Source organism: Manacus vitellinus, unplaced genomic scaffold, assembly GCF_001715985.3.
Source record: "Manacus vitellinus isolate BGI_N305 unplaced genomic scaffold, ASM171598v3 scaffold_12_pilon, whole genome shotgun sequence".
NCBI lineage: Eukaryota > Metazoa > Chordata > Aves > Passeriformes > Pipridae > Manacus > Manacus vitellinus.
The window spans coordinates 6,797,322-6,810,328 of NW_021938949.1; the positions used below are offsets into that span (position 1 = coordinate 6,797,322).

General features: G+C 44.7%; 1 protein-coding gene across 2 annotated transcripts in view; it reads right to left on the reverse strand.

Annotated features, from left to right (window-relative positions):
* Positions 1-311: 311 nt before the first annotated feature.
* Positions 312-13,007, reverse strand: part of SDK1 (sidekick cell adhesion molecule 1) — a 388,490-nt gene continuing 375,794 nt past the window's right edge. For both annotated transcript variants that reach the window (XM_018067288.2, XM_018067286.2), the window contains 5 exons: positions 12,796-12,960; positions 9,900-10,037; positions 7,845-7,965; positions 7,496-7,625; positions 312-831 (listed from right to left, as the gene is read on the reverse strand). In XM_018067288.2, coding sequence (XP_017922777.1) covers positions 559-831; positions 7,496-7,625; positions 7,845-7,965; positions 9,900-10,037; positions 12,796-12,960 — 827 coding nt within the window. In that variant the 3' untranslated portion in view covers positions 312-558. The remainder of the gene's footprint in view (positions 832-7,495; positions 7,626-7,844; positions 7,966-9,899; positions 10,038-12,795; positions 12,961-13,007) is intronic.

A 13,007-nucleotide genomic window follows, 5' to 3' on the forward strand; every position in this document is an offset into this window, starting at 1 on the left:
CTTGATGAAAGGGAAAAATTTAAAGAGGAAAAAAAAAGAAATAAAAAAGAGTAGAGAAAAAGAAAGTAAAAGGAGCCTGGAAGGTTTTATGTTTTCTCTTCAAATCACATCACGAAGTCACTCATTGCATCTAGGGAATTCACCTGCTTGTTTGGGAACGGTGGGACAGAAGGAGGGGAGAGAAAGAAAGAGGGAAGAGAAGGGCATGGGAGCTGCTTCCTGAAGCAGTGTTACAAAAAGCGGTTAAAAAACCCCTACTATTCACAAGTGGTTAAAATCATCGCTTTTCAGAATTCCTTTCTGTCTTTTTCTTTTTTTTTTTAAAACAAACGTTCAGCTCGTTCAGCTCCGCGTTGTTTTTTTCTTTTTTTTTAGAGTTGATTGTCTTCAGGAAAAAAAAAAAACGAAACACCAACCCAGCCTCATGTGTGTTCCCATCCGTTTCTACCCTGATAGAGGAGTCACCCCCAGTTCACCGCCCCGGTCACGCGCACACAGTCCCTGCGACGGGTCCCCCCGGGTGTCACCCGTGGCTCGGCCGTGTCCCCCAGCCCCGGCTCAGACGAAGGAGGAGAACCCTGTCACTGGAGTCCGGGAGCCGGGCGCGGGCTGTCCCGTGGGGGTGTACACCCCTCCTGAGCTCTGTGTCGTGATGACAGTCTGGAAATAGGGTTCTGTCTCGCTGGCGGTGCACTCCTCGTATCTGTAGGACGCCGGGTGCTTCACCCCTTTCTGCTGCCGCTTCCACGAGTTGTAGTAGGTGGGGTCGCTCATGTAGTGGTTCACAAAGGAGTGCTTTGGCAACTCGTCCTCATAGTCTGAGTCCGTGACCTGGAGCATCAGGAAAAAATATAATTAAATAATCGGCCATTAGCAGCTATGGTTTATTTGTCCTGTTCCACTCTCAAAGAAATTAGAGGCAAGTTTAATATCAGCAGCTGACAAAAGGTGTAATGTTAAGGGAGGATGGTTTGAAGTTCAGGTGTAATACAAGTTGGGCTGTAGAAAAGCACTGTGCTCTGGTTTAGCCAGACTTTGCTCCTAGATATCACCCCTGATGAACGCTGGTGACAAACAATGCAGAGAAATCCCTTCTAATTCACTGCAGGATGGTGCAGCAGGAGCCAGGAGTTCCTATTTGGATACAAGATGCAGGAAAGTGTAGAGATGCCACAGGGAAACCAAGAGCTTTTGCTCACTATCACTACTTCGAGCAATAATCAGAAGTGTTGCAATTAGAATTGAGCATCTCTCTTCTGATGCAAGGACAACAAGAATGTCTCCCACATAAACCCACTTAGGTTGGCCAGATGGGCTGTTGCTTGTGGTAGCCAGACCAGGCCACCTGCACAGTACTCTGGGTGTGGCTTACCCTGTTAGGTATTGAAAATTAGTTATATAACTGAAAGGGAGTTAAGCAAAAATTAGATTTTTTTTTTTTTTACAGGCAAACAACTCCATCTGCATGTTCCAGCTGATTATTGATGGTACAAGGTGCACAACCAGCGGCGACAGAAGAAAGAGAATACAAAATCTGGAAAAGAAGAGCTGCCAGGCAGGAGGGGCTGCTTTCTTGGGATGAGTCAGACACAGCTCTGTGTTCAGAGCGCATCCTACCCCTGAAACATTTATGCACGGTGGCTGGAGAGCTTCAAAGCTCATATCAATATCGAGCGGGAGCTCTATTGAGATGTAACCAGATAAGCTTTGTGCATCTGCCCCTCCTCTGAAGTGCTGCTGCTGTGATGCAGCTGGAGGAATCACAGAGGGCTTGTACATCTCTGCTGAGCACAGAGACCACGGCAAAGCCTTGGCCATGGTATCCAAGTGCACATTTTCCTTCTGTTCCCACTAACGTTCCCACCAATAACAGCCACATCCCATACAGCATGCTAACATCTATCCAGTCATTTCCATATCTCATGCCTTCCCTCAAAATCTCCAGTTCGAGCATGCAGAAGCATTTATTCCTTTTTTTTGCCCCCAACAATCTACACAGCCAATTCTAAAGGTAATTAAATATCAGAGTAGCAGCTGCCTAAGACATACAAGGGAGACAGGTAAATGCAGCTCGTAACTGTTAGTTGCTGCAATTAGTTTCAAAAGGTTGGTATCGTTCTGATCTATGACACCACACAGCACACACACATCCTTCTTGATCCTCCTGCCACACAACTTGTCTCTCCTCCTCTAAAGCTCCTTTTTAATGGTCTCTGAAGAACAATCCTCAAATGCCTTACAAACCATCGTTTGAAAAGGGCACAGCATCCATCATCCCCCTTCTCTGCTTAGATAGCTGCTTCAGTACTATTTCGGGCCCATTTCCCATCTCAGAAGGTGATGGACAGAGCTGAGAAATTTTTCCCAGAGATTTCCAAAAGTCTGAGCAAAGCAGCTCTTTACAGCTTTGCAAAACTTCCCTTCCACTATTACCCAGGCTCCAGCTCTTTAGGAATCATGGATGGTTTGATTTTTAAGAATGACAAGATTCAGGTGCTTTGACATGTAATTACTAATACAGCAAAGCCCTACCAGCATTTAATAATTATTCCAGAAGGAACTCAGCAAGTCTCTCTCCTAGAACACTCCTTTGCACCAGCTGCCAGCTTCGGGAAGCCGACACCCAGCTCCCTCCAAAGACCTTCCTGAACAGGTGGGTTTTGCAGCATTCCTGGAATATTCCCAGATTTGGACCACTTCACAGCCAGTGGGTGCAGAGAGCAGCTCCAGAGTCTTGGCACTGCTGGTGGGAACATGCTGCCAGCACTGCCCTGTCTGTTTTTGTAAGGGGCTCTAGCAGGAGTGCTGCTGATGACCACAGATGTGGCAGTGTGGCAGGGAATGGCAGCAGGAGCTCAGGCAGGCTGGTCCTCAGCTGCAGACAAAACCAACTTCACCAAAAGATCCCCAAACCCTGGTTCCCTCTGTACTCAGCAGGAAACAAGTTGTTGCACTTTGCATCAACCTACATCTCCAAACATTATGTTCTGTCTCCACAGAAAGGTAAATGCCTGGGAAGCTGGGGATGATGTGGGCATCCAGAAGAAAAGTCTCTGCATACTGAGCAGAGACAAGTGGTTATGGATCACTCACCAGAAGCACCTAAAGATGTGAATCCCTTTGGCTATGATGGATGTGCTCTCTCCATCAAAGGCACAAGGCTGCCACTGCCCTTGTCATGTCCTCTGACTCCTTCCCAATCCACCATCACTGACTCAGACACTTTCATCCACCCCTCAGGAAAACAACCCCCCCGGTGAACAGATAGATCACAGCTCAGTTGAGCTGGAATAAGCATAAGGAGAAAAAACCCACAAACTTCTAGTGACTCCTTATTGATCTTCTTGATGTCCCCAGAGACACATAGGAACATAAAGCCAACTAAAAGGCTGGAAGCTCTAAGGAGAAATGCAGAAAAGAAGCTGTATCCAGAAGAATGACACATGACTTTATAGGTATAATAGTACTGATGCAGACACTTGATTTCTGTCCATTGCTTGCAGAAAAACACTCACCCACAAAACTAATATAATTTCTGTACCTAAGCCAAATTCTTTCAAGACTGCCAGAAGTCAACATAATAAAGACGAGAAATACTTGGAACACTGTTAGATGGGCTGCTGCCTTTTGAAATATGGTGACACTTGGACGTGCCATGAACTGAAAGAAGGAATTTAAAAACAATACCACCTGCTGATAATTTGTCCACTAATTAGTCCATTATACCAACTGAAAGGAAACACTAATTTGGTGTAAATAAGGCCAGTGCCTTTCAGAAGCAAGTCTCATAAAACATATATAGCTGCACTAATTTCAGCCTTTTCACAATCATTAGCACTGATGCTGGAAAGGATAACCTGCCTTGTTAGTGTTGATACAAAATGTTTTCTCTCTGTTTACTTCAGAATAGGCAGGAACTGTCTATTCTGTCCATGTTTCTGAAGTATCTTCTAAGGTCTGCTCCAAGCAGTACTCCAATAACTACCTTTATCAGCAAGGAATTGCCCTTCCACAGCCCCGATGAAAATCAAGGAGAAGCAAGATAAACCTGTTTAGCATGACAATACAGTCAGCTTATGCTAGAGGATTACTTTTTAGTGGTTTTTAAACTATTGAGTAAATAGAAATGCTGCAGGGCTTTTTGCTTTGTTTTCTGTTTCCTCCTTTCCATGTGACTGTGGCTGTGTTACCTTGGAAACCTCCATGGGCTGGAGTGTGATTGGGTGTTCGATGACATTACAGACTGTCAACCAAAGGTACAGGGATGGCTATGAAACAACAAGTACAGAAAATGAGAGGCTATTCAGGTATATTATTGATAGCACAAAATGCACAAGTGCTGTTCAGAGGCAAGTCAGCGACCAGAGTTGGCTGCCTTAGTTCAAAATATACTTTTTTAAAGTGACTGCAAAAGAAACAATCTTATAAGATTGCTTCTAAAAATGTAGATGGCAGCAGTTTCTTTTGGTTGACCTGAAATGAATATGCTGTAAAAGAGACAAGATAACCTAATATGCAAAAAGATTTCTCTGGACACAGGAGCCCCTGCTTATTTAATGTCACCTGCAGCTGGTTTCTACACAGTGCTCAACTTGACAAAATCGCTGGAGAACTTTACTGGAAACAAGTTAAACCGTATTCCCTGTGAAGTGTTAAGTGGAAATTTAAAATATCTTCCTACAGAGCTGAGAAAGCAAAAGCCATTTAGACTGCAGAGAGCAGTGGGAACACCAGAGCATCGCCAGCATTCTGCCCTGACTGATAACCTGTGTGACCTGCGAGAATATTTTCTCCTGGAAACAGCTTTTGGGAGACCACGAGGACACATGAGAACACACAAACATGCACCACCTTCCCCTCTCCTTCTGCAAAACTACTCTTCCATGGCTGGATGACATCGCAGATATATCATCAAATTTTTGTACATGGTGAACACCAAATTTCTTCAGATTATCTGTCCAGGGCCTTGTCCATTTGACTCATTAACTAAAAGCCTATTATTATTAATCACTTAGAAATTACACTCATAGCAGTCTCTTGCTCCATACCTGCCAATTAAACTTCTTTAACCTCATTAACAGTACTGGTGCTTGGCTTTCATGACATGGAGTAAGTTAACCACTTGATTTATGAATATTAAGAGTCCTACTTGATTTCCTCAATGTTTCTCTCTGGCTCTCCTCTTCAGGAGGGAGCTCAGAGGAACGCTCCTAGGCAGCTGTGTTTTAAGTGCAGTCAGTCAGACTAAGAGTTTCTCACAGACTTCTTCATGTTCAGTAAACCCCATGTGACTTGAAGCCAGTGAACTTTTTTCTTTTCCATAAAAATTCTTGACACCTCAGGCAAAAGGCGTAAGACTAAGCAGTAACACGATGACATGTGGATTGAAAGCAAAAGCACAGTTTTTGGCCCTGCCTGCCTGCCCTTATGTGCATCATATTAAGTGGAATTTGAGAACCATGCACAGATGTTTTAGAAGAAAACAGCATCAGCACCCTTTGTTGCAGAGGACCAAAACTAGGTAGAGCTCTTATATAAAAAGATTATCTTTAACTCTTCATATAAAGGCAAACATTTCTGCCTGCTAGGAGAGATGGAAATTCTGGAACTCTCAGAAACCAGAGCTTGTCTGTTACGATCTCCTTTGAGAACAGAAACAAAAAGAAAATAAAAGACAAACAGGAAGAGCTAATAGGTACAGGAACACTTGAAAAGAGAGTGGTCAATCATCTGTACCCACCTCTGCCCCAACCCAGCCTCACCTCCTGTCTGTACCCACCAATATAAACAGCATTTTCAGGCTGATCAAAAGGCAGCATCTCCTATTGCTACCTCTACTGGGAGCATATTAACATTTCATGACTAAAAGCACTCCCCACCACAAAAAAAACCAGCATCAAAGACATTATACAGACAGGCTGCATATCTAAGCCCCAAGGAAAAACAGGAGGCATATTTTGTGCACATACTCACATGCACACCCAGATTCAAAAAACCACCAGAGTCTCAACTGAGACCTTCAGGCTCAACAGCAACTCACAGTAAATAAACAATATTAATAATAGCCTGAGAAGAAAACCACCCAAATCACTTCCTTCTCTGCTGTACAAACAGTGCACATAGGAGGCATAATGACACCCTGCAAGGAGACTTTTGCACATTACCAGGAAATACCACATGGGACATTGAAATTAATGTCAAAAGGTGCCGGTGCTAAATTCACGACCATGCTCAGCAAACTGTTTTAATGACAGGTTTAATGCTGGGCTGTTACAGTGACATGACCAAAGCTCTATGGGTTTAATCTGGAGGGTAATGCTTGTGCATTGCAGAGACAGCAGCTTGAGCTCCACCAAGGAAAGCTGCCTTCATGACGGGTCGGCCACAGGGCAGCACAAAGCAGCAGGCTGTCTGTGGTAATTAGCAGGAGGTGAGAGCTAGGTAGCCAGGAAAAGCAGCTGTAGCTGCAGGTGCAGAAAAACTACAGATGAAAACTGTCATCTTCTTTCACTACTTGCTGCTCTTGATTTATTCTTGCTAGAAGGGTCACGTTTGGAGTGGTTTGGCCCACTGCTCGCTTCTTGCGCTGTCAGTTCAGATTCGTCAGGATCTCAGCTGACAACGTGTGATTTTAGAGACAGATTTACCTTTCTGGATATCCTTTGAAGTCTGTCTATTCACCCCTGGCCACTGTTGGACTTTCACAGACAAGAAGCATTTTGTTCCTTCTTCCAGGGAATATGGGACAAAGAGGGAGCACAGCCAGATGGATAATGCTGGCACGCACCCGCCTTCCTGGGAGAACAGAGTCTAAAGGCAACCTGAGCATAAGGCTGGGGTGTCCAGAAAGCTGGATGCTGGGTTCTCACAGCCATGGGGCCATGTGCTCCCTGGCAAGTTACTCATTCCCCACTGACTCCCCCTGTCACTGAGGCAGTGGTTATCACAGCTCAGACTGCTCTTCTGAATCATGAGGTTTGCTGTAGCTTCTATAAAACAGGCACTGTGAACTTTAAACCACAGCTCCTACTTCAGTCAGTGCAACAATCCAAAACTCATCTCACCTTTAACCTCATCCAGACAGTAGCTGGTTATTTTGCAGTGTCTATGCCTTTTCCCAAAAGTGCTCCAAGTTTGCAGCCCACAGGCAGAAGAGGATGTTCAGTCCCTTCCAGAGAGGTCAGCATACACAGTCTGACTGACTGCACTTATCTTTCTACCTGACCCTGGAAAACTGAATATCTGTTAAGGCCAGATTTGGAATCTGCCCTGGCCGGGTCCTGCTTGTTATTCTTTCCTTAGATATTTTAATTTTAATTTAATTTTTTTGTGATGAAAACAGCCCGGTGGACATTTTAAAGGCCCTAAGACAGGCAGACAGTGACCACCCAGTATGGTGCAGGTCTGGGACTGGGACTTCAAAGACTTGCCAGGATTCAGCAGGGTTATCTGCAGTGACTGGGCAATACTTGGTGAGGCAAAGGGAAATCCTTACCTCTGACTCCGACACTTCTAAGGGCTTCTCGTTGAGGCCCAAGCCCTCGGTCAGCACAGCTCCATTGTACTTGTTGCAGATGTCCTCATCAGAGTAGTGCAGCCCCCCCGGGCTTGGGCGAGGAGGAGACCTAGGAAATGCAACACTGAGTGTATGGGATGCTGTCATTTCTCTGGAATGACACAATTAAATCATGCTTAGAAGCCAGAATCACAGCCTGAGGCAGAGACTTGGGCATTAGTCCTCCTTAGATTCTCCAGATAACAGTCTCTCCCCTTTGCCTATTTAACAGTTGCTTGAAGCTACATAAAAAGCCATTTCCAAAAGCATGGCATTCCCAGCTTCTTACCTGGTTCCATTTTTCTTTGAGAAGGTGCTCTTGATGTTCAGGTGTCTGCTGTTGAGCTCCAGAGCAGTGAAGCCTCCGTTATCCAGGGTGACTGACTCTTCTACATTGGAGATGGTTTTACCTAGAGCCAGGCAATGGAAGATTCAGCTGAAACAAAGGCACTTTCCCCCCAAATAGAACTGCAGAAGCTAACTTGTCCTTTCTGTTTTAATTATTTGAAATTCTTTTCACCTTTCTTACTGGCAGCTAAGAACAGAGTGAAGGAAAGGAGTGTATCAGGAGTGTGAAGGAGGGAGAGGGAGCCAAAAGAGGGGAATAAATAGGATTTATGAATGGATGGATGCATTTCATTCAGAGGTAGGTAAAATAGCACAGATAAACTGTGCTCCAAAAGTGCTTATTCGTGTCTTTTGACTATAAATAGAAACCAAGTGACTAATTTGGGTGGCCACTGAAGATGTCCTAGATCAGGTGCTGTGAATCCCATTCATGCTGACTGAAACAAAACAAGAGAAAGTAAAACTAAAAAAGACAGAAAAAAGGGAAAAGGAAAAGAGAAAAAGAAAAGGCAGGAAAGAAAGCAAGAAAAGGGCAAGTGGATAGCAAATGTGAAAAAGATGTCAAAGCTGTAATAAGGATAAGACACAGATGTGAGAAATCAGTGGACAGTGTAAGGCAGGAACAAGGACAGGGGATGGGAAGAAGAAGGAAAATACAGCCAAGTATATTATTTCCTGTGATCAAATACAGCAGGAGCTTGTTCCCTCTCATGTTCCTTCTCAGTAATCCCAAAGGTGTGAGCTCAGCCCGTGTCCCAGGGAGAAGGGCTGGGTACAAGCTGCCACTGTGCAGCAAGCAGGTGCTTTATCCTCGGCTCCAATTTCAGTGCTGCATTAAAACTCTGTGAACACGGATTTCTGACAGTACAGGTCAGACCCGTCTTTTCATGTCTGTCCCCCAAACACAGAGCAAAACTAAGAAGATGAGAGATTTCCTATGAGCTGTGCATACAAATATGTAATAGTATTAACTCGGTAAAATGCCACGGTATTCATACATCTCATATCTCAGGGGACTGAAATCTGATTTTCTAACACTTGTTAGAAGTGAATTACAAAGAAAGAGAAGATCTTCACTTGGGGACTGAATTACTAAATACTGCCTGGAAGACTTCATTACATTAATCCCTAAGAACAGGTAGTGCAAAGACCCATCCACCCGATCCTACTCATTAACGTGCCTTTTCTGGCACCTCCTGGCACCAGAGCAATTCTTGCTGCAGGTGGAGGAGCCTATCAGAGAAATACACATGTGAACAACCCTTCCAGGACTTTATCATGTAGGGAGAAGAAAAGGTAAAAACAATTTTCAGAGCTCAAGAACTAGGCTTTTTGAAAGGGGACTATTTAACATTCCTGTTATAGAGCAGGTAGCTCCTGTTTCCTTTCAAGAAAGGAGACCTGTAAAAATCATAACTAAAGGAAAATTCAAAGCTTGATGCTTATTTTGTGTTAAAGTCTAACAGGTCTAACCAAGACACCTCCTGGCTTCTTGGACCCCAGCCCAGGAAATGCAGCTTGGCTTAGGGAAGGAATGTGAATGCAGGGCACTCTAAATATACAGGAATTGTGATACAGTCCTCACACACACAGATCTAGAATATCTGCACTGGGTGCAGCCATAGAAAAGCAGAATCTTTATCCTTCTCCCCATCTATTAGGGAATGATGACAAAGCTAAACAAAGTCTCAGCTGATTCCTTATTTGTGGTCTTTTGCCATGTGTTTGACCCAGAGTCCTTGGCTTTTGCTACAGTCCCTGGGACTTCCAGATGCTGTCCTGTCTGAGCCCATGGCTGGTGAGTATCCAACCCCTGATCCAGTGGTGATTATGGGGAAAAGCCATTTCTACCAAATCAGATAGCAAAAAGATCTGAGTCTTCTGCCAAACAAAATAGAGACAGTCCATGCTGATGAAATCAGGGGTTCAAAGGGAAGATATTTCCGATTCTCACAAGTCTTGAGAGTGTGTGCACAGCGTGGAGATGATGCCTTACCTCCATTGCAGTTCTTGTACTTCTTGCTCTGGCCATGCAGGACCAATGCAAACACCACCAGGAGGATGAGGATCAGGCTTGAGAGAGCCATCACCAGCAGAAACCACCACTCTTCGTAGAAAGGGGCTTCTGTTTGTGCTGAAAGAGCAAAAAACAAATTACGTTTCCTCTTTATGCCCCTTCAAAATTTTCTCTTCCTCCCCACAGTGAACAATGCATTGATAACGGTGCTCAGGAGAAAGAGGTGTTCAAAGGATGTCACATAGTCTACTGGGCACTTTTGAGGGCCTTTCTGACACTTCTGAGATGGCAGAGAACAGGAGTATATCACAACTCCAACACAGAATCACAGAATGCTTTAGACTGGAAGGGACCGTAAAGATCATCCAGTTCCATCCCCCTGCCATGGGCAGGGGCACCTTCCACCTATCCCAGGTTGCTCCAAGCCCTGTCCAACCTGGCCTTGAACATTTCCAGGGATGGGGCAGCCACAACTTCTCTGGGCAACCTGTTCCATCTCTACAAGCACCTTTCACACACCTGGAGCAGGACTCCAGGATCCCTTAGCTAAGAAGTTATCACCAAGAGAAGAGAGGCAGGTTTCTTCCCATGGCTCTGCACACCTACATGTCTTGACTACTATGTTATGCTTAGTACTCCCTGGGTCAAAGGAACCACTAATACATCTGTCACGACCCATGATTAGTCAAATTTTCAAGAGGCTTGCCTTGCCAAAATGCTGCTCAGCAGCTGTTTGAAAAATATAGCCAGTGACAGGCAAAAAAGTACACTTGGTTCAGTGTCTTTCAGTACCTCCCTCAACTCCAACTTCCAGCATTCACTGCTGCTCTTTATCACCTCCCATCCGCTCAGCCAAGCCTGATGTGCAGCACATGGGTATCAATTCAGTTGCCTGGACTTTGTGCAATCTCAGGTCATTTCACCCCATTTGACCTCAATTTAAGACACAAAATGATACTAACTTCCCCTTTCTGGATTTATCTTGCCAATCTTGGTTTAAAGTAATAAGTATTGTTATTTTCTTGCGGTGACATTCTCTTTGTCTTCTCTTGAGCTCCCTCAGCTTTGGGAAAAAAATGCAGCTGCTGGAGCATGAGCCAGCAGTTGTATATAATTCCCCTGCAGTCCAGAAGGTGGAACACCACCTGGCAGGAATGGGCAATGCCAGGAGACTAACATCAACCCCTCATAGCACCAAACCCAGGCACTCTCTTTCCCTGACTGTCCTGAGCCTGGATCTGCATACAAGACTGTTGTTAGCCTGACAATATGAGCTTAAATTTGTTCCAGATCACTGGGTATTCTACAGCAGGGAAAAGCAGCCCCTTTTTCTTCTTCACTAGGAGGCCAGTCCAGGCCAATAAAATCCTAAAGGCAAACTGCACAAGCCATGCTGGGCTGAGCAGATTCAGGGCAATTTATACCTCCCTGTGCCAGCTGAAGTGGTCAGCCTAAAATGCTTTATACTTTTATGACTGTGAATCTCAACAGAAGCCTCTTACTTTCATGCAGCAATTTGAGAGGAACACTGAAGCATCAAAAGGAGGTGAATTAAATAGTTCTGTTCAAGTGGAGAACTTACAAACAAGCAGTTTATTTATAGAAAGCATCACAAGGAGCTGCATGCCCAGCTTCAGAGGGAATAATGTCTTCCAGGAAAGGAAAGACTGACATGATTGCTGATCCTTTACATTGTGTTACAGCCTCTGCAAAACCACAGATAGGAAAAACACTGACTCGTGGTGTTTGAAGTGGGTTGTCCATGCCCTTGTCCTGAAGAAGAAAAGCTGGGGTAGCACTCACACTGAAATCCATGGAAGCTCTCCTGGGCTAAGTGGTTAATTGTGTCAGGACAAACGCAGCCACGATGGCAATAGCAGCGTTTGCTGCTCCTGCCTTCTGGGTAGCTCTTGAATGGTGTTTATGCTTTTCACTGGAGCAGCAAAGAGATAAAAGCCACTCCAGATACTGGAGCATTGCCAGGTTCTCAGGACTCTCCAGAATTTTGAATCACAAAGCCGCTTTATCAGGTTCTTTTATTCCCCCTGTCTTTGCTGACACAGTAAGGGTGAAACCTGCTGCTCAAAAGCAACCTGGAGCACAGCTGGGAGGGTGAGAGGAGACCCAGCAAAGCTGTCCCCAGAGCAAGGTCTCCCACCTCACCACAGGCCACTGAACTCCAGCTGCCCAGCCCTGGCAAGCTGAGGGGAATTTGCTTTTCCAGGTATTGAAGTTCTTTCAGAAAACCAGAATTCTGGGCTGCTCACAGGGATTTTGGAAGCATGTTTAGGCCATAGCCCTGTTTACTGGGAATAAACACAAGAGGGCAGGAAGGGTGGGAAGAGCCCAAAAGCATCACCAATGAGCTGTTCTGATGAAGGATGACTGGAGGCATCACATTGGACTGGAACTGCCAGCACAGAGGATTATCAGGAATAATTTTGTGAAACTACTCCTTCATGTTTTTGAGAAAATTACATAGAAAATGTTTATCCCAGAATCTTGGGGAAAAAAAAGAAGAAAGCAGAGCAAACAACACAACAGACTAGGAATGGAGAAAAAGTAAACAAATTCTAGACTGTGTAAATTAGTCTTATGACAAGAGATCTTACAGATGAACACTCTGAGTAGCTTCTTTGTCAATCTTAAAAATGGCACACATGCGTTTTTCCTCTTGAGAGTAAAGCATACTGTAATTACAAACCTTGACTCACCACCACATTACTCCACTTTTATCCTGAAACAAGTGAAAACACGCTGCCCTTGTTATCTGTTGCAACTGGAGGATCTGGGTTGTTTCTTTTTTCCCCTTTTCTCTCCCAACCTCAAAAAATTCCACTGAAAAAGATACTTTTTTAAAAAAATCCATGATTACCTGATACTGCCACGGAGGGAACACTTGGCTCTCCATAGCCAAATTCGTTGACAGCCACCACCCGAAATTCATAGGTGACACCCTGTCTGAGTTTGTCCAGGCCGACTGTGTAGGAGGTGGCACTGCGAGGGATGTCCTTCACAAACATATCCCAGAGTCCTTCATCTAGGAAAGCAGTAAGGAGAGAAATGGCATGAGCTGTGTGACCTGGC